The sequence below is a fragment of the Zonotrichia albicollis genome, chromosome 10, assembly GCF_047830755.1.
Source record: "Zonotrichia albicollis isolate bZonAlb1 chromosome 10, bZonAlb1.hap1, whole genome shotgun sequence".
In the NCBI taxonomy this organism is placed as follows: Eukaryota; Metazoa; Chordata; class Aves; order Passeriformes; family Passerellidae; genus Zonotrichia; species Zonotrichia albicollis.
Genome location: NC_133828.1, coordinates 24,182,991 through 24,208,421, shown reverse-complemented (window position 1 = coordinate 24,208,421; position 25,431 = coordinate 24,182,991). Strand labels below are relative to the sequence as shown.

The following is a 25,431-nucleotide window of genomic DNA, read 5'->3' as shown; positions in this document are numbered from 1 at the left end:
GTTTCATACACTGAAAATTCAGAAATAAAGAAGCAGATGAAGCATCCAAAGTCACTCAGAAGAGGTGGTAAGCGCAAAACTGCAACCGGTGCTTTAAACAGACATTAAGAGTAATACAATTTAAAGTTAAAAAAAAAAAAAAAAAAAAGAAAAATAGAAAAAAGTTCCATTTTGTTTCAGCTATTTTTGTTAAAAACTCTTGGGTCACAACACTGTCATTTCTGGCTTCAGGTTAGTCCTTTGGTGTGATGTGCTTGGACTGGCCTTTGTCAAAAAGATGCTTTTCTGGAAGCTGTTCCCATTCATATGCCATTGTTCATGCCTTAACAAAATATGAAGATGTACATTAAATAATTTTAAAATATCTATGCTTAGGCTTGTGTGAAGGGCAGATTTTTAAAGCTCTAGAATTTTATCACAATATAAATACTGGAAGACCTGCATTTATTTGAAATCAAAAGATAACCAAACATCTAACTGCATTTCAGAGGTATGAGACATACTGTACGTGCTTTAGCTTTGGGATGCTGACTGTATAATCAGACTGAAAAGAAACTGCTAGCTGGTTGAATTTCAATTTTGGTAAATGCATATGAGTTGCTAGTCAGAAAGTTCATGTTCTGAATGACTGATGTTGAGATGCAGTCATCACATTTAGTACTGCCTGGACATAGATCTCTCAGTGAATCTCATTTTCCCCTAACTGTTGATACAATTAGAAGTCCCTGAAGCTTTGCAACAGTGTTAAAAGCACAGAAGGATTTCATGTGAAGGTCTCTGGCTTCTCTCCAGAAGCTGGATGGTACTGTAAATGCAACTGTTTTTTGCCACACACTCTGTTTATTTTCCTGGCTCTGTTTTTTTCCCCATCCACTTTTCTTATGTAAAATTATGTTGGAGAGTATGGCAGAGGCTCCCATGTGTTATAGCTAACAACTTCTACTTGTGTTGCCAAAACAGCTCTTGTGCAAAATACACTTTACATTTTTTCATAAAATGGTTCTATATTTTTTGATTTTAAAAAGTCTCTTATGTGTTGCTAAGCCTCAGTTAATATAAGTGGGAGAATACTTGGCACTTTCTATTTGAAAATCTCTGAAACATTAAACAGTAGGAGGGCAGATCTTAATAAAAGAAAAAACCAGTAACTTATTAAATGAGAGCTACATTCCATATGGTATGATCTAGTCTTCCATTTGTGCATGTGTTACACATCCCACCACTGGTGATGGGTTAGATTTCATGAACAGATTCTGTATTCCTTTCCGCACATACATGACATATGATTTTTCTATTTAAGATTCCAGTCCTGAGACCAAAATAAAATTACTAGATAGGTATGTGATCTGCCAGCAGAGCTGCTTGAACAGTTGTCAGTGCATTACCACACACCCCCAGCTCTCAGCCTGCTTCTTCCTTTTTCTGAGTCAGGTCCCCATACAACTGAGATTACTTTGGTCATTTAAGATAAATTTAGACCTCCATGTTGATGGTATAGCAAAGTAACTAGCAGGGCAACTAGCTGCTAATCAGTTCCAATTTCTTCACACACTTCTGTTGTCAGAAAGAACTATGAAAACCTACAGAAAATATTAAGTAGACTTTTTATGAATTGAGACTGCACATGAATTTTTAATAAAAATTTGGTATAAAAATCCCTATGTAGATTAATGGGATTTCTTCCAAAGAAAATTTTAAGTTATTGAAAGAATGTTATCTTTCTCTTTCCTAGCTGAACCTAGTCTGATTTATTCTTTAGTTCTGCAATTGTTATTATAAGAAAATATATTATAAGAAAATTTTCATATATCAAAGTTGGTTTTTTAAATAATATTTGGTTAAGGTCATCCTGCTTGCTTTAACAATATTACATTAGGAATCAAATTGGCACATTGTGTGTAAAATAGCAATTAATTATTCTATGTAGTTTTCTTTAAAGCCAACTCTATTAAACATTTGCCCATCCTTTGCTCCAGTCCTTGTGTGCAGTTCACCGTGATATGAGGAAGTATTATTTGTGTATGACTGCAAGCACGTCTGAGGGACAGAACTGCATGTCCTCAAATCTTTAATTTAAATACAGAAAGAAGGTCTTTAGTTTTACAGCATTCTGGCAATGCTCTGTGAATGACATTATTTGCAATGCAAACTGAAACTTGGTGGACATTAAAAATGCTATCACTGAATTGTTTTATACAATTGTTCATTTGACATTCATTGAAAGAAAAATAACGCTAACATTTCTAAGTTCTAGAAAATCTGTGAAATGCTAAATCTTTCTATTGAAGGCACTTTCTAACCCAAGAGGATGTTAAATTAGTTACTTAGTAAGTAGAAAAGACACAAAATGATGCAACACAAGCTATTTGCAGTCTATATCAGAAATGAAAAAGTTTAAGCAGATGTACCATGAAGCAGTTTCTCATAGTGCTTAATTCTCTGTATTCTGTGTAAAATCTGTTACTGCATTTTTCCTCTAACATTGGCAGACATCATGGAATATTTTGTGCTGTTTCTAAGGTGGATAGATATGAGGGCTTCTATCCAAGTTATAACTTTTAGCCAACCTGTGACATTTCCTAGCCTTGAGTGAGAGGGTATGGTGAGTTTTCCCCATCCCCTGCCCATGTAGTGCGGAGCTGAGTATCCCATGCTGCAAGGAGAGTGCACCACTGGCTGTTCTGCAGGCTGGCACTTTGTGTAAATGCTGTCTTGTTTTTGGCAGGGCTGCTGCTCAGACATATCTTCCCGGCACGCAGGATTTTTCTGCTCCAGGAGCAGAACTTTTCATTTCTGTTGAACCTTGTGAAGTGTTTCCAGTCCTCAAGTTGAGCAGTGTCCTTCTAGCTGAAGCTTTGCCATCTGGCATGCCATCTCCTCCTCCTAATTTGCTGTCATCTGTGAACAGTTACCATGTACCACCGTGTCCTTGCACAGGTCACTGGTGAGATGCTGATTGTCATGGCCACAGAACTGACCCTGCAGGGCTGTCCTCACTGCTGACTGCCAGCAGGGCAGAAATCCTTCCAGCCTGGGATTCAAGCAGCTTTCAGCCCCACTCACTCCATTCATCCAGGCAATATTTCCTTTTGGAAGGCATGAAAAACACTATCCAACTCAGTAGATTTAATTGCTATATGCTTGGTAAATGTTGAAAATTAGTATATATCATTGGCACATAAAACTTTTAATGCAATTTAAGAAGCTCTTTTTCTTCAAAGACATATGCTTTTCTCCTGTGTTTTCTCAAAACACTCATTTCTGTATAAAAATACACAATACTTATGCTTTAGTTTCACAATAACGATCTGTACTTTCTATTAATATTTTAAAAGTGTACCTTAATTTCTTCCTTGTTCTGGTACTTTGGATATGATAAGGTAATAGTAGCTATTTTCATCAAATGCAATGTCTTACAAAGATTTAAATAGCTTCATTCTTATTTTAGATTAGTATTACCAAGATGGCAGAGTTTTGGCATATTAGAAATTTTTATCTCACAGGAAAAGATTATTTGAGTTGATTTTCATGAAGTATCACTGTGATTAAAAAGTTGTCTAGGCACCCATTCTAATTTTAGACAGATGTAAGTTGCATGAAATAAACTTTTTTGTATTTGGCTTTAAAAGTGCAGTTTCCATTATAATAGTATTTTCATCATACAAATAATGTTACCCTTCTTTTTTCTCCTTTTGAACTTCTGACTGAATAAGCCTGTATGGCACCTGTGGGGTTTGTGTGAGTAGCACATGCCAGGCATATGTCAAGTACTGCAGTATGTGAACATGGCACAGTGTTGGAAGATATTATCCTTAATTCCCTACTGAGCACTGTCAGTGCTTTATGGAAACAAACTACACAAACCTTAAGGCAAACTAGGAGGCAGCTCTGGGCACCTGTGAGCAGCTTGCATCTGGGCCATGTCCTTTGTTCCCCATGGAGGGAATGGGATTTTGTCACCTCTCACCAGTGGAGCCCAGCACAATTGCAGTCTTACACTGAGCTTCTCCTCAAAAAATCAGAATTTTTAGAAATGTCCTGGAGGGGCGGAGAGGTTCACTTGCAATTGCACAATAACCAAGAGGGCTGAATATATCCATTCTCTGTATTGCAAAACTCGCTCTTGCTAGTAAAGGGAATGTTTGTGTGCTCTCCTTGTTTTACTGGTCTTTAGACATTTTCTGGTGCAACAATAAACAATAGCTATTTTACCCGTGTTGGCAGCAGTTGTAATCTGAGGAATGAATGTTTGTAGATGCCATTAGTAGTAATGGAGCTGCATAATTAAAGCAAAGGAGATGTTTTCAGATTAAATCCATCTGAAAGTGTATTTGTACTCATATGCTAAAATGTTCGGAGGGGTTAAGCTAGAGAGTTTTGCCCACTTGGGGGAATAAGATTAATATTGACCAAAGTGTATCAGAAACACTGGAATGGCCTCACTGGTAACCTTGTGTAAGGCACAGACCCATGAGAAAGCTCAGGAAATTTGCTATGCCGTAACCGCTTACCTTGGCAGCTACTGGGGCTGGAAAACATGTCCTTGTTTTTTCTTTCTCTCTGTCATTAAGTAACAGTCATCAAAACTGTGTAAAACATAAATTTACACTTCAGTGCATATATTGATATTTTCAAGGTATATTTAGTATAAAAAGTAGTATAATTTTCTACTTCAGCATTCCTGTTTACTTTTATGGTAATTTGGATACCAGTCAGTATTTTTGTGAAGAAAGCATAGGGGTTTTTTTCGTTTTCCTCTCTTTTTTTTTTTTTTTTTTTTTAATGGAAGAATCTAGACTGTGTTAATAAAGGTCTAATTATTCCTGGTGACGGTATCTCCATAAGCTCCATCACAACAGTGACTGGCACCCAGGAGAGCACTGCAAATCTGAGTAAGGTCAGAAAAATTGCACATTTACAGCAATTTATCTTATTTTTGTATTAGATATTGTAAGGAATCCACTTACAAAAGTAAACACGTTATTTACTTTTAAACTAGGGTATTTAAAACCTTTATTTATTTGCTTTAGTAGAAATTATATATTTCTTTCATTAAACTGAAAAGTATCTTTATAAAAGGATTTTTATACTGTTTCTTGCAAGTTTAAAAAATAATATTGATGTACTTGTGTTTTATATACCAGCCTCCTATTTTTTCAAATTCTGTGGTATTATAAACTCGCCATCTCTAATTAAAAAAAAAATAATTAACTTTCCTTGCAATCTTTGTTAAACCTCAGAAAAGAAAGGCAAGGGAGAGACAACAATGCAGAATGGTGAAACTTGTCACAGGAGTTTTGTCAGTGTGAGATGTAACAAAGGAGAAAGTTTTATAACTTGTAGGAATTAAACTGTCAGCAGAGCTGCTGAATTTGTTTTAGGCTAGTTATCTTAATACCATTTTTCTTTCCACTGATCCATGACAGCATGAAAAAAGGGAAGATTGGAGACATTTTCTCAGAATTAATGCTGAAGGTGAAGGGAAGTTTTTACTCCTTTCATAAATAAAGAATTACTGTAGCCAGCATTTGGCTGAAGATGTCCTGGTAATTTGGATAAGAAAGAGAGTTACATACTCTGAATATATAATCAGCAGTGTGTAATATGTTCTTTCTGACCTGTGAATAACTCATTGAAGTATGGTAAAGCTACTTATTGGTACTCCTGGAGCAATGACTCAGATGTCTCCTGTGAAACACTAAAATGTATTTTCATATTGACTACTAGTTTTAGTAGTCTGCACTAGTAAAAGAGGATATATAATGTTGCTGGCCCCAAACATTAGGCATGCAGAATGGGAAGAGGTGAGGAAATTCCTTCAGAAACTCAGGAATGGGTAAATTCTCTGAGAATCAAAATGATGTTCTGCTCTGCAAGAGCAGAACACAATGGCAAATATTCAGCCAGAACTGTTCTTCACTGAGCTACTTGCTTCTGGTGCCAGTCAGTGTAGCTACACATGCAACCTCTTGTTCTGAAATGGCATCTCTTTTTAGGATTGTGCTTGTGTCCCAAGGGTTGCTTTGTCATGTCCACCAAGAATAATCAGTGGTTGAGTCAGGACTGCAAACTCAGATTTCTTGTGTGCTAGTCCTGTGCTTAACATTCTCTCTTTCTTTGTTAAAGTCACTTGATCAAGGAATATTAAAGTAACATTAACATAGTGAATACAAGGTTAATCCTCAGTATTTTCCAGGGAAAGGAAAATTCGGGATAGCTTCTTTAACTATGTGGAAGAAATGCAGATTATATCTTTTATTATCCTTGTGTTTGCTTAATATTTTATACAATATTTTGAGATTGGATCACAATAAATATATTAAAATTACTTTATCCCCTATCTTGAAGTTGACATTGAAAATTGTCATTCCAATCTGAGGTTAGAAAATAAGTCCATTTATTTTTTTAAATAAGTGCTACTTGGATTCTTTAGTAGTTGAGATACAGTATAACAAATTGAGATCACAACAAATTTTCTTTTCTGCTAAGTCTCACAGAAGACCTGACTGAGCAGAAAAATAAATGCTGATGAGTATATTTTGGTATGCAGGCAAAAATGCAAACTTCTGCCCTAGTAAGCTTTATCTCTAATTAGCAAAGACACTGTTCTTGTTCCTTTTTAATGATTTCTAGACTACTTTCAAACATTTTTTCCGCACTAAGAATTAATCCAATGGAGTTTGATTTTTACAAAGTAAACCGTGTTTGAAATTCTGCAGACAGGAAGGTTGGTGTTCATGTCATGCTAAATGTCTACTGCTTAGGGTGGACCACTAAAATTTCACTCTCAGGCCAAAAATTTATATCAGTGGGCTTTTCCAGTGGGATTCTTCTTTGTATATGGATTTGTGTCTATGTCATTTACTGTAAAATAAGTAAGAAGTCAGGCTGCCAGCATTTGATGTCTGAAATATTTTTCTTCCCCAGAACTGCATAGCAAGCTACCTGTTCTTTATCTGTTACTGCTAGATTGTCTAAAGGGATACTTTATTTAGCATATGAAAAGCCATCATAAAATGAAACTACTGTGGTATCAAGGAAGATTATTATAATAGTTCTGTACTACTGTGATAGTTCTGTTTGTATATTTTATTTGTTGCAACCAGTAGCAAGACTCTTCTTTGGGTCTCTGTCTACTTTTCTTCATATAATTAACTGGTGATTTGTAATTTCTCAGTATTTCAACAGCAAAGAATTCTATACTTTCTCTCACTTTTGCACAAAGCTAATATAAATTGGGAATAATATCACACTTTTTTGGTGTGATTAGATCCCATGTGCACATGTATGAAATGTTGTAATTTTAGTATTTTTACCTTGCTCATATTCTCAGAATGCCATTAGAAGGGTAAGGTTTAGATGAGTTATTATTTTTATACTGCCTTATTGAGCTTCTTTGCTTGTAACAACTTTTCAGGTGGTAGATTGCCCTGTGCCAATTCTTTAGCAAGCCAAAATGTCAGAACCTAAGGAGCTGAAAGAGCATTCTTTGCTGATTGCCCATATCTATGTGCTCATTCTGAAAAAACAAGCAAAACAAACCATATCTGTAGATTCCTTGTATGCCTCTTTGGGTAGCTTACCTCAAAAAGAAGATCCTCAGAGTCTTTCTGCTGTGATTATGCTATTATGTCAGGTACAAGGGCAAGCAGAAATTTGCTTTGTGGTTTTTAAGGTGAATTTAAAGGCAAAAGTTGCTTTCTAGAAGTATACAGAGCCAGTGCTACTTTTGAGTAGTGGGTAGATAGTGTCTGTTTTAAAGGGAAATAACAGACTGTAGTGAGAAAGAGTCTGAGTTCTTAGATGCACCAGATAAATTTTTTTCTGTTATTTGAAAGCAAGAGAAGAAATTTACTTAAGGGAAAGAAAGGCACTGAGAAGCATTTATGTACCAATCTACCCAAATGTAGCAGAATGCATTGTCTGAGTATTTCAGTATTAAACCTTACATGCAGCACTCCCAATTTTGTACTCAAAAGTTTGCTGTGGACTTCCATAATGAGATGATAAAGAATAGGATACTGGAAAAAAAAATCAGTACCATAATTTAAATAACTCTAATTAATAGAAAATTAATTTGCAGATATTTGTAGTGAAAATTATATAAGCTACTTATAGTATAGCAGTTTTTAAAAGCATATGTTTGGTCCTTTGTAGTACATTCAGTAATTTAACATTAAAAAATATTTTTCATTGTTCTTGATTGATTTCCTGCAAATTTATTCATCTGCTCTTGACTATTCACAAGTTTGGGATGTCTTCATGATGATTCTTTTCATCTTATTAATTCTGATTCCCAATATGAGGTGATTATGCCTGTAAAAGCAATTTTATTGCTTATGATTTGTAAACATCAGGAGCTGAGGAGCAATACAGGAAGGGTATAATTTGTGTATTCTAAATCTATAGACTTATTTCACTGCAGGAGTTAATCAGCAATGCACATCATATTTTTTTCCTGCTCCATCTGCTTGGACTCTGACAAGCATCGATGTGTACTTAGCGTTAACATTGCAAACAGTTCTCATTCACATCAGTTTAAAAGATGTAGATGCTTAAGTTCAAATAAAAACGCTCTACAGTGACATTCCTAAGAAAACAATGTACTGGCTTTCCTGGTTAGCCCAGGTTTTGTAGCGCTTGATTTCTAATTCCTACATGCTTAACCATATGAGTGCCCACACAGAGGCTGAGCTGCTGTTGGTACTCCGTTCCCCTTGAACCCAGTGAGCTTCCAGGTGAGTGGATGATCTAGCTGCCCAAAAATATTTCAGCTGTAGGCCTAATGTGCAGTCAAGCCTAGGTATTCAACTAGTTGCCCTTAAGCTTAATTTTGAACCTGTGCGCTGTGTTGTGGAAGATAAAATGTGTGAAATACAGTTGGTTTGACTGCTTGCCACTCCAAGTAATATATTTGACTTTCCTCTTGGATTTTGGAGTCTTATTCTGGAGCTTGTAGTTTAAAAACAAGTTAACTTCATGTCTCTGCAAAGCTCAGTTAGATATTGACATTTGGAATAAAGAACAGTACATTAAAACAATAACAATTCATCATATTATGTCTCATTCTGGCAAGCTTAATTGTAAGAATATTTGCAATCCCTGTTCCTGTTTCCCTATACTTTCCCCAGGATGGTGCCAGCCCAGAGCTGGGAGTTTTTAGCACAGTATGCCAGTGAAAAAAAGGAGTCTAACCTTTCTGATTTGTGGAGCAGGGGTGGCAGACAAAGAGCACACTCTTTATCTTAGCCCAGAAAAGGATGAATGTGAGAAAGTGCCTCTCTCCGTCTAGGCTTCAGCACATACATAGAATTGCTTTCTTTTGGTATTTTGAGTTCTCTGGCTACTTCTGAGATTAAACCTAGCCAGAAAAGAGCAGTAATAAAACAGTTTTAAGTTTCCATGTAATGCAGCTGCAACACTTATTCTGTGTCTTTGCACTTGTCAGTTGGTTTTGAACGTACTGTTGTAGTAATCCAGAGAGCAGATGGGGCCTCACACTGACTACCTCTCATGCAATAAAGCCCAGGCTCATTCAGTAGTTAATATTGATTACAGCTGAGCATCCTTTGGCCACATCATTCAGGGAGGTGGTAGTGGGGGGAAGAGTAAACAAGAAATAATAACAAAGACTTTATTCCAGTGATGTATGTGGTATACATGATACCCATAATACCAACTCCAGCTAAAGGAGGTCCTACAGCTTCTGGTAGGAAATAAAAATTGAATTTGGCTATGCTATAGTTTTTGTTGTGCTCTAAAATGTAACAAAAGATGTCATCTGTTTCCTTCAGGCTAAGTCAGATTTTCCAGGATATTGTGTCCAAAGCATACACACAATTCTAATTTTTGAGGAAACATGATGCTCTTTTTACCTGTTGCAATGTAATTGGATAATGCATGTACAAATGACTTGTGTAGCCTGCCAATGAATGTTGCTAATGCCTTACCAAAAAGAAAAAGATAAAGCATATTTTTTGTATTTTTTTTTTCTCAGAGGCAAATCCAAACAATGCTAGATTTGGGAAACTGTTTACTGAAAAGCATTTTCTAATAGATCTCTGAAGAAGTGCAATTGTATAATTACTATTGTTCAGTGCATACAGTACATTGTCTCCATCACTCTGTACACTGCTGCTATTAGTGCTTGTTCTAATAAATCTCAATGTACACTGTTTAAACTGCTGTCATCTGTGTTCTGATTTATTAATATAAGAAACACTTGAGGCAATGGTTCTTGAATAAACTATTTGTAACTAGTTAGATAAATTGATTTTTAATCATAAAATTCTTAATATATATTTTACAGATTGATTTTGAAGAGGTGGGTGATAGTGGTAGCAAAAGCACTGAAATGGTGGCTTTTCCTTTCTAACCTTTTTTCACTGCAGGAATATTTTTATAAAATTTTTCCCATGTGATTCTCTGTGCAGTTTCTTTACATCTGTCAGGAACTACCAAATGCAGTCTCAAAGAACGTAATTTTCTTTTTGGCAGTTCCTAGTTATATCTTCATATTGCAGCTGATAAGAGCCTTTTTCCTCTTTTTTCAATTCAGTTTTTTCTTTGTGATTAAAGGGAGCTTGCAGTATGCTTCTCAAGTTTTGAGAGAGGGTGTAGAAAAAATTGTTCCTGACATTCTCTAATAGATTTGAAAAAAGTGGAAATGAAAGAAAAAAAAAAAATTACTTGACACCCACCCTGTCTGGCCTCTTGGAAAAATAACAGTATGTGGGATTTTGAGGTTTTTCCATTATGTGTTCTTGTCAGCTGTTCAGCCCTTAAAATGAAAGCATAATGAAAAATAAGAATTTGGTTGGGAGGAGAAATTGAGGTTTTTGTTATTTCTTGGCATTGTAAAAAGAACAAGTGTTCAAACAGTCTGGAATGCTGCCTGAGTGGAAACAATTGCAAAAGAAGGGAGAAGGCTTTTTTTCATGAATGGCACTGCTTTCTGTCTTGTGTCACAGCACACATTTTGTCCAAACCCGTGCTCTGTGGGAAGGAGCTTTTTCCCTGTTAAACCATTCCACGAGTGAAACTCAGCTCTGCTTTCACCTTTGTCCAGCAGAGATCTGTCCTTCAGCTCTGAATCCTTTGGATGGCTGTGACTCAGCAAAATTACTGTGCATGAGTGAAGTGTGGAAGGTTTTATGTCATTATTTAAATGGTAAAAACATCAATATAGCAAACTTTTGGGAATAGAGCACCAGAGGCCTGAGAGGCAGCACAAGCAACCTGACACCTAATTTAGCATCAAAACTATTACTTCAGGTATGAAAGTAAATTACATGTTTAGGTTTAATCTAAGCAGGAGACAGGTGATGCTTCTTCACAGCCACAAACATGTAGGCGCTGTGGTGTGGTGAAGTGAGACAGTGTGGGAAGCTATTGACAGGATTTCATCCTGACTCAGCTAAAGGAGTTGCCCACAGAAAGCTGTTCCAAGTTCCACTGCTGGTACAAAAATCTGTTCTGATATGATGATACATTGCATTTTTGCACAGCAACATATCAATCTGCGTGGTTCTTCAAGTGCTTATGATCTTACTAAATATTTAAGTTGGTCTAAATGTTAAAAAAACACTGCACTTCAATATGGAAAATTATTTTTCAGGTAAGTAATTATTACTAAGTCAGGTTAAAAGAAATTAAAATAAAATATCATTCAAACCCAGAGTACCAGGGGCTAGCTAAGAATGCACTCTATTTTGATTGAGTAGTGAGTCTAATTTTACTCAAGGGCAGCAGATGAAATGTATTCTATTTAGACTGTCATTTTTATTTCTGAGAACTGTGTCTAAGATTTAACTTAGAGTATATAAAGAGACAAGTTAGGTTGTATATACCATATCTATATCCCAAGTGCATATTAATAGTAGTATATTATAAAAATTCAGGAAAAAAAGGTATGCATAAATGCATGTTACAGACATTAATCTGTTGTGAAGATGCTTTTAGCCTGTGATGAGACTACATTGGATTATGTTTGTATTTACAAGGCTAAGTTCCAAAGCAAAACCAAATATGTAGTTGCTTTTCTCACTGACGAGTGTCTGGCTACATTTCCTTTGGTAAGGAAAAGACACTAATTACTAGCTCAAATTTCACAACCACCCTAGGCTTCTTGAGCAGGTTTTTTGACAAGTCAGTGGAGGAAAAAATTATAATTAAACATTCTCAAAAGGTTACTTGTTGGACTGTAGGTGGACTGTAAATTCTGGTGAATATGTTGGGTTGTTTCTTTCAACTGATAAAATTTAAGGTGTTGTCTTTTAAGTTCTTCTCTAAGTAAGTTATTTCTGAGGGCCTTGCATTACTTTTAGCAGTCAAAGACATTCAAGAGCAGAAGAGCAGATCCATTCTTCAGTTCTAGTTCAAGAGCTGACTTCACTTAAATCAGCTGACCTAGAATAATAGTATCAGGCTACTTTTCTTGTTTGGTGACAAGATTTTTTTTATGTCACCTGTCTGTTAAAATGTTTAGTATCTGGAAACTGCTCTCATTTATTAATCTATGCCTACAGGCATGTGAAAAAAATGGATTAGGAAACTAGATGAAGATATATTCTTGTCTTGAAAGCATGTAAAGGAACAGGCTGAATAAACATGGAGGTGATTATGAAAGAGGATGCTGAATTCTTGCATGCCCTACAAACACTGATTTAATTTTGTCTGTTTATAAATACTCTGTATCCAAAGATCTGAGAGGGCTTTGTAATAGTGATAATCAGCCCTTGCAGTATCCTTCCCTGAGAAGTGACACATTGGCACAGCCACATGCAGGAGGTTTCTTAGAGGTTAATTGCCCAGTATCACAGAACAGCTGGTGTCAATGCCAAAAATAAAAGCAGTCCTGCTGCTCAGTTTAAAACATAAGGAGAAGCAGCAAGGAACAAGATGTCTATGACTGAGGGAAATTTTATATAGATGTAGCTGTACCAGCATCCATCAGATGGCTTAGCATGGACAATGTGAGTTATAACATAGCACACAAATCCTTTGTTTTGTAACTTTTCTTCAGATATAGTGGCACAGCAGCATCTACAGTTCTACATCCTCATACAGGTGGATGGGCAAGCCCACAAAGCTGTCCTCTCACACAGGCACACCCACTGACAGATGCTGGTTAGAAAAGATTTAGCCATTTGGACAGCATACTTCAAAGGAAAGGAAATATTAAACAGTTTACTTTAGGTCACACTGGCTTGTTTCTTTTCCAGACTTTTCTTCACAAGCTAATAATGCTACATGGTGAAAGTAGCTTTGTTGTATACAGTAATGTTTATGTAACAGTTGAAAGCTGGAAGATGAAGGGAGAGAAGAAATCTGAAGTGTTAACTGACTGGATAAACTGAGCTGGTATTGAAAAGATTAAACCCAAAATTTGCACCATGTTACGCTGGTAATTTGTTTAATATCTTCTTAATGAGCAAAAAGATGCTGTCAGTTGCCAGGCTGAGAGCTGAAAGATGTGCCTGCTTCTGAGAGGTGGTAAGTGTAAACGCAAGCATACTTCCTCAGCATATCTGTCCCTGGAGGACTACTTTGCATTCCTTTTTAGTAAAGGCTTCACAGTTAACACATCCATCTCCCCATTGGAAATATTGCCATTCATACTGGGGCAGTTACAAAGAAGAAAAAGCTGGGATATTTCATGCACTCTAAAGATGGACACATGAAACATAGATTAAGTATTCTGTATGTCCGTGAGCAAAGGTCTGGAACCTGAAAGGTAAGTCTGTGGAAGAGCATATAAAACAAGCACCAAAATTTGTATTCCAGGAGCTCTGAAGTTATGTAAACCATGGTATTAAAATGGCTGGTTTTGCTCATACATGAGAATTTCTAGACAATGCCACCTCAAAAAAAAAAAAAAAAAAAAAACAAAACCACAACCAAACCTAAAAAAAAAACAAAACAAACAAACAAAAAACAAACAAAAAACCCCAAACAAATAAAAAACAAAAACCAAAAAAAAACCAACCAAAAAAGAAATCAAGTGTTGTTAAACCCACTCAAGTTGTTGGAAAAACCCCAAAAGTGTGTATATAATTAGAACCATATTTTACCCCATAAAATGTTATGTTTGTTACCTCCTGAAATATAATAGACTCTGTATTGCTCAGATCCTGTGTTTCTAGGGAAATACTCATGCCGTGTGCTAGAAAGTTACAGAATTTTGTGAGTAATTTTTTCAGTAGCATTTTCTTTTGCTGTTTTTTATATGTGAAATTCTTGCACTTGTTCTTCTGCAGAGATGCAGGTAAATGTAATGCAGTTCAATTGCACTTGAAGTGTACATGATACACTCCTGTATCTCCTGTATCAGGAGATCTGGTAACTGATGGCATCCTTTTGTCCACTAAGAAGATATTAAACAAATTACCAGCATAATTTGGTGTAGATTGTGGGTTTAATCCTTTCAAGTGAAACATCAACTACGTTTATCCAGTCAGTTAACACTTAAGATTTCTTTTCTCCCTTCAATTGACTGCTTAATCATGCTAATCTTATGATATGGTTGACTGTGACAAGAAATAAATTAAAGTCAGATCAGTTCAAGTGGATTACAAATGGTTTAAGATGTCTGGATTGAAAATAATGAAATAATTCCTCATTTGAAGTTCCTTGGACAAATGTCTAGTTTGCACTACCTTAGATCACATTATAAATGCCCCTTTAGACACCATAATTACAGGTGACAGACATTCCTGCAAGGGATAATGTAGGATAACTATGTAATATTAAAGCAAAAATCATTATGGAATTATCTTTTAACTGCATCTTCCAACACAATGCAGAGAGCAGGATTGTCCTCTAGGTTTTGCTCTTTAAAATCTCCATGTTTTTATAAATAAGATGTGAGGAAAAAATACAGTATTTAGGCATAAAATATGCTGAACTCCATGTAGCTAATACTTGCTATTTTACTACTTCACGGCTAACATCCCCTCTGAAAAAACACAGCTGATCTTGTGCAGGAAATAACCTCTCTTTCTCTTCCCTCCAGGGGAAGGTAATCACGCTGGAGAAGTCCCCGCGCTCTTCTGTGGAGGGCTGTGCAGAGGGGAGCCTCATCAGTGCCCTAGTGTGGCTCTGTGCTGAGGGAATGGAACATTTCAGCCCAGATCCTCCCCAGGGAGCAAACTGAGCAAGGATTTTCATCTGCACCATTTGGCGAGACAAGGCAAGATTTTTTATTCCAGTGGTGACTCAGGCCTAACCTATGCACTTGGAAATTAGGTGGTTTTAGTTAATTGGTTGCCCAAAATGAGAGCATACCTTAGATGCAAAAATGATAGAAGTTCATAAAGCACACTGGTGCACCAAGTAGAAAAGTGTCTAGTGCTGGAGGAGCAGGGAAATACCTTATGTTTCTTCACTTGGATGTGCAAAATTAGTGAACATTTTCAGATCATGGCAATGTCCCTGTGCTCAGACTCCTGTTCTCTGATCTGTGGCATGAGGACAGCACAAACATCTGCTGAAGCATTTATGATGGATTATAGGGTGTTAGAGTAACAGGAATAGCACGTAAACATTTCAAATGAAAATATTCATTATCAAAATTAGAGCTAGATCATGCTGAGTATGATCTATGACCACATAGTGAGTAAGAAAAATACAAATGCATGTTGAATAAACAGTGCCAGCTGGTCTTAACAATTTGTAGAAAAATAGTATCCTGTCAAACATATATATACAGGATTAATCTAAACCAAGGATCAACAGGCAATTTTTATTTTAGAGTTCCCTTAGACATTTCTTCCCGTTGAAAGCTTTTCAGTTCTGTTAATGTGTTTTGATTGAGTAAATATGTACGGGGTTTTTCAGATAGTGTAGTATGAATTACAGCCAGAATTAACTGCAGGCTTTCCCATGCTTTCAATTCAAAGTCTATATATAACCTGACGATTTTTCAGCACCCTCTAGAGTAAGCAGAACGATCCAGCAGCCTTTCCTTTCATCTTAGATAGCTGAAGTAATGCCCTCCTCTTTTGGCCATTTTGATGGATTTTCTGATACTCTGAACCTTTAAAAATATTATGGAAGTATTAACACATGATAATTATTTAATAAGTGTTCATATTATAAAAACAATCCTTAAGATACTTTCACGTAAAAACCTTGCTTCAGAAAAAAAGCCAATCGAACCAATTGTTACCTGGCAACGAGGTAACAACAACTACTGAAGTGTAACTTTACAAGCCTGATGCTTTACATACTGTAACTGCAAAGGGAGTCTCTGGAAGAAGACCTGTAAGGTTTAGCCAGTTCTGTGTTCATCAATCTCACTAGAAAAGAAAGTAATTGTTTACATGAGGGTGGATCAGCTTCTTCTGCCTCCCTCACAGATCCTCCACAGTGCTCTCTCCTGTCTGTCTTTCTTCTCTTTACAATTTTCTGTCTTTTTACACTGGGGTTTTATATCTTGGATTCTTGAGTTGCTCCTCATTCCTCTATCAATACTGTCACTTCTTTCTGCAATTTTACTTTTATTATTTTGCATCATTCTCACAATTGAATGAGGTTTTCAGTAGCCTGAGCTAAACGCATGCAGCTCAAGCCTAGCCCTGGGGTCACAGACAGTTGAGTCATAGGAGATTATAAGAAATGATGAGAGCCCACCGGTGTTTCCCCGTGCCCCAGCCTGCTCTGATCTCACACTTGAGGCCAGCACAGCGCTCGGCCCCAGCTGAGCTCCCCCAGGCAGGGAATGCCAGTGCTGTGAAAGGCAACACCGTCTGGCAGAGCTGCCGGTGCCCCGCCAGCTGTAATTCCAGTGCCTCCCAGAGCACGCCTGGGCTGCTTTGTTGGTGCTGCTAAAACACCAGAATTCAGCTGCAGCAAGGACCCAACAAACAGCGGTACACCAGGAACTCCTACTGGGAAGTTGAGGGTTATGGAAGTTAGATTTCTGTTTCTATGACAGTAAATTTTGTCTTTTAAAGGGTGGCAATGAACTGCCAAGAAAAGGGCGCCATTTCCCTCTCAGTTTACACTGTTGATTCATTATTCATCATGCAGCATTAGAGAGCTTAACTGAAGGTCTCTGAGAGAAGTCTCAAGCAGTACACCATAGAAGTTCAGTAGCTAAGATGCTGTTGATTCTTTAAAAGTGAGATATAACTCAGTCTAAAACAAAGCAGCTTGACAGATTTTTTTTCCCAAAGCATTTGTTTGCAAGAACAATATAAGAAGAATTGAACATGGGCTCGATGTCTGGAAGCTACACTTGATACAGAGTTTTCTATTTTTATCATTACAAATGTCATAATATGTTTGCTGCTGCAACCAAAAACTTCGTTAAACAGGTTGGTGATGGAGGAAGATTAGTTCCCGTGCCCAGCCTCAGTGAAGCTGACAGATACCAACCTCTGAGCCTTGTCATTAAAAAAAGAAAATGTTTGCTTTCAAAAAAATCTAAATTTGCTTCAACACCTTTCACATTAAAAGACATTCTTCAAGGGGAGAAAGAAATTTCTGCAGGTAAGATTTTTATCTGTTTTCAAAGTGGAAAAATGCATGTTTCCTAGTAGACATAGTGAACATAGTCTATACTGTGCAGATAGTATGATGTTTCCTTAGTAAATGGGTAATAACATTTTTCTAGCTTAGTCATGTAATAAATATTTAAGAAAAAAAAATATAAATCAAAATGGTTAGAGAAAAGGAAAAAAAAAGACTTTCTAGGAAAAGAGCAAAAAAAGGAAAGTAATTTGTATTAAAAAGCCTTGATATTTTCTGAACTAGTATTAAACAAATTCAGTTAAGACCTTTTTTTTTTCCACAAACCTCCAATTCCTGACAGATGTACTGATGTATGTTGATTAATTTTTACATAAAATGTGTTTAGAAATGTACCCTTTGTCTGTATTCTCATTTTTAAGTGTGTAAGAATCAGTTCCACAGCTCTTCCATGCTGGCAGTCCCTGGTGCTGAACTGAGCTCTGAACAGGCAGAAGCATTTGAAAACAGCTATTACATCTGACTGGTGTAATTGGATTTTCATAAGACTTTTTCCATGTTTGCAATTTGTGTGGTGTACTTAAAGAGCTTAACTGGTTTTTAAATTCCTTTTTCTATGCCATAGTGTAAACTTTGAGGACATTCTAATAGAATTATGAATTGCAAAATTGAACTACATGGCCTGTGTCTTCCTATACATTCCTTTGAAAATTGTGTAATTCATGTCTACAGGTTTTCTCAAAACAGTTTCATTGCTTTATTTTTTTTAAATGTTAATTTTGGTAAAATTATTGATAATTTTACTTGCGCAACAAATGTATCAGTTAAAAATTCTACTAAGACAAACTAATATAAGCAGAGGAAATACCACTTGATCCCACAAGAGGGGGGATTTCAGGACACAGGCATGATAAGAAAAATTTTAATCCTATGTCTTACATTCAGGAGAAGTCAGCTGGCTTGTCCTGAATGAAAAAAATAATAAAAAATCTCATTAAAAAGTCTGATAAAAGGTTGCAAAATCTCATTAAAAATTCTCACAAAACCTTACTAGTCTTTTCTGTAAAGGTTAAATGTCTTGTGCAGAAAGTATTAAGAAAGTCCTTTAACATAAGCAAGGAGGTTTGTAATTGAATTTCCTTTTTTATGTGACAAAGACAAGCATTTTCAATCCTTTTAGAATTATGAAAAAATATATTAACATTCTTTTTGGTTAAAAATAAACACAAACAAGATTCATAGTAGATGACTTCACAGTGGCATCTTATCCTAATATCTTCAAAGGATTAAAAACAAAAAAAGGAGTAAAACACAGATTCGTAGATGTATTGGAAATCTAATCCCTGTGTTCATTTTAATTTGGTAACCAATGTATTCTAGTATTTTTTCTGTTATTGTGAGGAAATGTATTTGATATTATAATGACATTTTTGTAGAGGTGCTTTAGTACCACCTTTAGTTGTACAATAATTGAATGCAAAATGAGTCAGAATTAATCTGTTATTTTCCTTCAAAATAAACTGGCATAGTCCCTGGGCAGAGTTAATGTTACTGGCAGACCCATGTCTCATTCATGTACTGCAAAAATGAAGAAGATTTAGGGTCTTTGTATAGCATCTAGACAGAATTCAGAATTCCTTTTCAGTGGCTTTCATTTTATTCCTAGTTTTAATATTCTGTGTGGCCTCCACTGAGTCATTTTGGGTTTCAGAGCCTTTGTCATTAAAGCCAAGACACCTCATGCCTGGTTTATTTGTATCAGCATCATAGTTACAGTGGAAGTACTCAAGGAGAATAATGATGAACACAGAAATTTGAAAATAGCTCTATTCAAACCCAGAACTCTCATGTACACTTTCCATCAATCATCAGAAGTAACATCAATAAACAAGTGCTCAGTGTAGCTCTGAATTTTGTATCAAAATGATTAAGCACTGTAGGAATGGTACCATTTATTCTGGCTATGTGAAAATACTGTGTTAAGACTTTTCATCATCACACAAAGGTTATCTTCTTTTACTCAGGTGTCTCGTCTTACCAGTTGCTCAACTATGAAGACAAATCAGATGTTTCACTTAATGGCAGAAGAGGAAATCAGATAATGAATGATGTTGGTTTTGATGTTGCTGGATCAGATTCCATTGCCTTTAAAGCTTCATTTGGCATAGTGACCAAACATGAAGTTGAAGTACCAACATTACTGAGAGAACTTACTACAAGGTTGTATTCTGTGTTTTGATTTCTGTTTCCATAATTCTATTTCATACAGTTAGGCTGCAAGTCTGAAGTTCTTAGGTTTTGATTATTTTTAGTCAATCAGTAGCAGTTGCCATCTGATATTTTCAAGGGTATCAGGTTGGATCACTGGGATTAGACACATGACTTGTATAATACAGGCTGTAAAGTTTTTCTGAATTCTTTGAATTACAGTGCATGTCTCAGGAAAAAGAAAAAAAAGGAAAGAGTCCATCAAAACTCCTATAGTGTTATACCATAGTATTGAAAATTTGAAACCTACTTTGAATAACATTACCTAACTTCAGGTTCCAGAAATAGGATTTATTTGCCTTTGATGAACTAGAGAGCCATATGTGTTATTGCCATTGTAGGTAATTTGAGGTTTTATGAAGCTATTACACTGCCTTTTCTGCAAAATGCAACATAGGTTTATCTACTTAAATTTTCATAACCTTCTGTAACTTTTCTTTAAATCAAGTCTCTTCTACCAACATTCTTGTTGAGTTGTGGAGACTGAAAATGAACTTTTGTTTCCTGTGGTGCTTGCACAGATGTCAAATGTGTAGAAATATGATGTGACTAATTCTAGGAGTAATTCTTTTTTTTATATTTCAAAGATTGTCCCTTGGTAACAATGGCATCCCAGTGAATCCCAGCAGTGCGTCGCAGTAAATAATTTACTATGCATGATGCAACATTTGGCATTTGCAAATATATATTGTTACCTTGTTGGTATTTACCAAGAAGTGCGTGGCATTTTTTATCTGTAACCTCTCCTTCCCTATTTTCCTAGTTTATTTGCAACCTCCAAATGTTATCATTAATAAATGGGGGTGAGGGAAGAGGACCTAGTCTCCTGAAAGAAAGATTCAGAGATTCAGTGTCATAGAACTAACTGCCCCTGTTTGTAGAAATTCTTCTACAGTCACTTGTTTCATGATTGTTCAGTACTGTTTATAAGTGATATAGGTTTTTTTCAGTTAATGGCACTAAGACCAGAGTCAGATGGACAGGCTTTGAATTTTCCAGGGTGTCCCAGATATCCTCTCTAATATCTGTAGAATACTGGCTTTCCTTGAATTTCTTATTTCTGTTCCCAAACAGTGAAAACCAATATTAAGTTTCCAGAGATCTCCTTGGTCAGCTGTTTTGCTGCTATGAAACAGACATTATGGTGATTTATTTACTGATTTAAAGTTACTTAGCTGCTTTGTAAACTGCTAATTATGTCTGAATTTCCTTCCTGCCTCCCTCTTGATTTTAGAAAAATAAACTTTGATCATTGTCTAGTCCATCAATCAAGAAAAAGTAGGATGGAAATTTTGTGTGTGGTCATGGAAAGTATTCGAACTACAAGGCAGTGCTCATTAACTGTCCATACTGGAATGCGTGGAGAGACAATGAGGGTAAATATGTTTGACAAAGTTCTGTAACTCAAATTATCAAGCATAAAAAGGTCATTATGATAAATTTTATGGTTTGATTTAATTGTGTTTTTATAATGTAACTCATAAAAAATCTAAAGTAAATCAATATTATTGTACTAATGTAAAGTGGTTTAAAAGTTGGTCTTTTGTTAGCAGTACTTCTATGACAGAGGGATGGGAAATGCATGAAAAGATGGCTAGACAATGAGCCATTGCCTGGGGTAAAGCCTCACCAAAAAGTGGAATTTACTACTTCTTAGTTTGACTTTCTAATAAATGTATAACCTTTCTTTCATTATTATTTCATTATTACAGTCACCTTCTGTAGCACATTGGAATTTCAGGTTATTATTTGAAGGGTTGGCATCTTATTCCCTGTCTTATGCTCTTCCTCCTCCTTCCCCCTTGATGCATTTCAATAATTAAACTTACAAGTCTTCTAACTTTGCTCTTTCTAGTACTAATAAATCATTCACGTAATTTTCACTAAGTGATGCAAATTACTCTCTCTGTATCAAAATTTATTAAAATGCAAAGCAGTTAATAGAAAATTCTTCAGTTGTGAAATTTGATCTTCAATTTCAAAGTTTCCCCCTGGCATTATAATTCTCAATATATGAAGTTAAGATTAGTATTTTGTTTATTTATCCGTTTCCATTTGTAATGTTTTTTTCTTTTGATCCTTCTCTAAATTATAGTTTCAATTAATTGAAGATCAGAATTCTAAAGGGCGGGACAAAGCCATTGTTTTTCCTGCACATACAACTATTGCTTTTAGTGTATTTGAACTCTACATTCATTTGGATGGTAATTTCGGTAAGTGATGTGAATTACTGTCATTACTGCTATTGTTTATAATGATCTAAGTTTTAAAATCTGTTTTATTGCTCTTGATATACAGAAGCCCTGATCCCATACAATGGGATATTTTAATTAGTATTCTGACATTCTGACAGAAATGGTGCTTGCAAAGAAAACAAGGCAGGTGCTAGAAAATAGTTTGCTGTGGGAACATTTCTTAAAAGTTAGACTTGGTATTTTTTAAATTCTGTGGTTGCATGGAACAAAAAGCCCCACTTAGTTATATTTCTAGCTGGTGAGGAACAGGTTTCTGAGATTATCTGATAAGTTTTGTATAAAATAGGCAAGTACAAAGATACAAGTGAAGAAAAAAAGTGTACAGAACTTCTAATAACTTTTTTCCTGTTGGGGCTTTAATTTCAGTCTGATACATCATTTGCACATATAAATATCTAAAGCTATTTAGGTGGAATTAATTGCAGCAATTGCAAACAAATAAAAAATTTGCATAGCATAGATTTTACCTTAAAGTATTTCTTTCAAGTTATGGATAGAATTCAGCACTGGAAGTGGTAAGTACAGAACTCACAGCCTTGCTTACAATGTTTCATTCCTACTTTCAAGTAAAACTACAGAAATGTTTGTCTTTCAGAACCAGGGCTTCCATTGTTATGCTACTGACTGTCCTGACCCCTTAAGATGACCAAAATTTGTGTATGAACAAAACAGGCTCTGAGGATTTTAATTGAAAGCCACCAACAGTTAAAAATTCCCATCAAATGTGGGTTGCTTGATTCTGTGAGCTACTACTGTGCGCAGACTTGCATTAGAAAGTTATACTAGCCATTAAAAACATTAGCAAAGCTAAATTTAATCACTGTTAAGTTTATTGATTAGAAAGCATATTAAATTGTTGTGCAATTATGGCTTTTATATTTAGTCCTTTTAAAAACTTTTCGTTTTTGCAGAACTTTGTGTGACTCCAATTGCAAAAGGAGGATTTGAAAGAGAGAAATCTGGATCATCTTCACTGATCAAATTCAGGAGATTAAAGAATAATCTGTTTCATCGAAGTATGACTTTTGATATTTATACACAAATGTCTTATTTAAAAGTGTACCTTTGTTTTTTTAATTTCTGTCCAAGATGAATGTTTAAAGAAAAAAATTTTGACACAAAATGAACCTCTCAATTTCTATTGAAATGAATTGAAATTCTATTTCTGTGTATTGAAATGATTATAGAATTATTAAAATTTACATTTGGGAACCTATCTCTCAGAAATAACAAATCTGTTCATTAAACTCTAAAGATCTTAAAATGTATGGCTCTTGGTAAACTGGTAGTGAGTAATTACACAGCTAGCATAACATTGAGCCTATTTCATGTGTTTGCCATTTACAGCTCATATTATACAAGTTATAATTATAGTAATAGTTGAAGGCAAAAGCTGTAATTTTAAATATCAAACAATATTAACTGCAATAATTGAATGTACTCCTTAGGCACTATGTTCCTGTGACAGGATACCATCACAGTCCTCTTTTTTCATTCTAATGTCAACATAGCATCCAACAAAAATGCAGATCCCTGTATGCAGCTTTAGACTAAGATCTTAAACTTGTAACACTCCTTAGTCCAAGTACTTTGGAAATCTGCAGATCTGAGTGTGAAGATAAATTCTGAGCAGCAAACATGTCCCAGAAATGCTGTGATTAGGTGTTCCTCCTCCACTGTAGTCCATTCTTGATCAAAGGACTTTCATGGACCAAGCCTTCAGTGCTGCTGCAGTCCACACAAGGGGAATACATCTTCAGTGGGTATGATACATCTCAGGAGCTGTAGCTGCCTAAATGTTCTTTACTCAATCTAGTAAGTCCCTGAAGAGAGAAGGAAAGGTTCCTACCTGGCACATCTGGATCCTCAGAAATCTGCTAGGAGGTTAACAAGGAGTCCTCTGAGTTTTCTAAACATATTAAGTAGTAGTGGGATTTTTTTTGTAAATAATAGGAAATAAAAGTGAATTTACAATGTTTAGAACATAAAATTAGAAATGCAAAAATAGAAACAAGGAAGTACACTGTGGTTTGACTTTGCACCAATTTCTCAGAAGCCTGCTGCATGCCTACCCTTTAGGTATATTTCTAAAAATATAATTACATAGGTCATATACAAAAATTCTGGCTTTTTTCAGTGTCTTAAGTGAAGTTGAAGAAAAATTTTCATCACACAGGGTTTTTGATGGGAAGCAATCTATATGGCATGCTTAGAACAGTTTTGTGCATCAGTTGTTATTTCTATAATTAAACTTATTTTTGAAACAACAAATCATATAATATTATAACAAAATACTGCTTCTTTTCCTTGTGTGTTCTTTTTCAGATAAAGGAGTAGTGGAAATCGTTGCTAACTCTGATCCTTACTTGGAAGACCTTTTTACAGATTATTATGAAAAAGCTGCAAGCATGACAGATCTCTCTACAAGCTATCTCAGAGACGGTTCTCATATCCGAATTAATTTACTTAATAACAACATCCCCAAAGGCCCCTGTGTCCTCTGTGGAATGGGAAGTTCAAAAAGGGAGACAGTCTATGGATGCCTGGAGTGTTCTTTTAATGGACTGAAGTATGTACGACTGCATGCTGTGCCCTGTTTTGACCTCTGGCATAAGAGAATGAAGTAACTGATCTGGGTAAGTGCCTGTTATCACAGACATGGGCATAACTGTGCCACAAACTTTTCAGAGTTAGCAAATATGTGACATGCAAAACGGTGAAAGTGCAAAACATTTTATTACGCTGTTTTCTTCAAATTCTGTGCTTTGCAGTCAATGACTTCTACTTTAAAATGCACATGAATTTCCTGACATTGCTGTTTTTCCTAGAACCTTCTCATTATCATGATAATGAAAAACATACTTTTAAATAGTATTTTCATAATGTCAGAATATATGCTAGAACTTAAAGTTGTTTACACAAACTTGTTGTTAAACCCCAAAATGTTGCCTTTCTCTACACTAACAAATGATGGTTAAATGAGAATATTTGTTAATAATTCAGTGTTCTCATGAATGTTTAATTGAAGTATCAGATTAAAAAACATGCTAAAACTTAGCTCAGTCTAATGTTTCAGTTACAAAAGGGAACAACTGGAACTATGGATGGGAGCTTCATATTAGGGTGCCGTTGCCGAATATCAAGTTTGTTTAATTATGAAAAAGAACCAGCCAGTTTACCTGCTGCAGTTGGATTCTGTGTCACAGCTGCTCTTGACTTTCTTTTATATGCTCATAAAAAAAACTGCTTAGCAGAAAATGTTTTGGAAGCTTATGAAAATAATGGAACTGCTCACTCCAACAAGATTTCAGGGGTGAATGTCTTTAACAGGTGCATCCAAGGGAAATTGAGTTGGTTGAGGAGTGGAACACCACAGGGCTATGTCCAGGGCTGGGATTGGGCTGTGGAGCAGGGTGCTGTTAAACCTCTCATCACA

At 35.7% G+C, this 25,431-nt stretch overlaps 1 protein-coding gene across 1 annotated transcript; it reads left to right on the top strand.

Moving 5' to 3' along the window:
* Positions 1-13,930: 13,930 nt before the first annotated feature.
* On the top strand, positions 13,931-24,996 carry PJVK (pejvakin). Its single transcript, XM_005484113.4, has 6 exons — positions 13,931-17,493; positions 19,497-19,692; positions 20,975-21,116; positions 21,836-21,953; positions 22,907-23,011; positions 24,321-24,996. Exons 1-6 carry the CDS (start codon positions 17,283-17,285, stop codon positions 24,620-24,622), a joined length of 1,074 nt encoding a protein of 357 aa, XP_005484170.2. The 5' UTR covers positions 13,931-17,282; the 3' UTR covers positions 24,623-24,996.
* Positions 24,997-25,431: the final 435 nt, after the last annotated feature.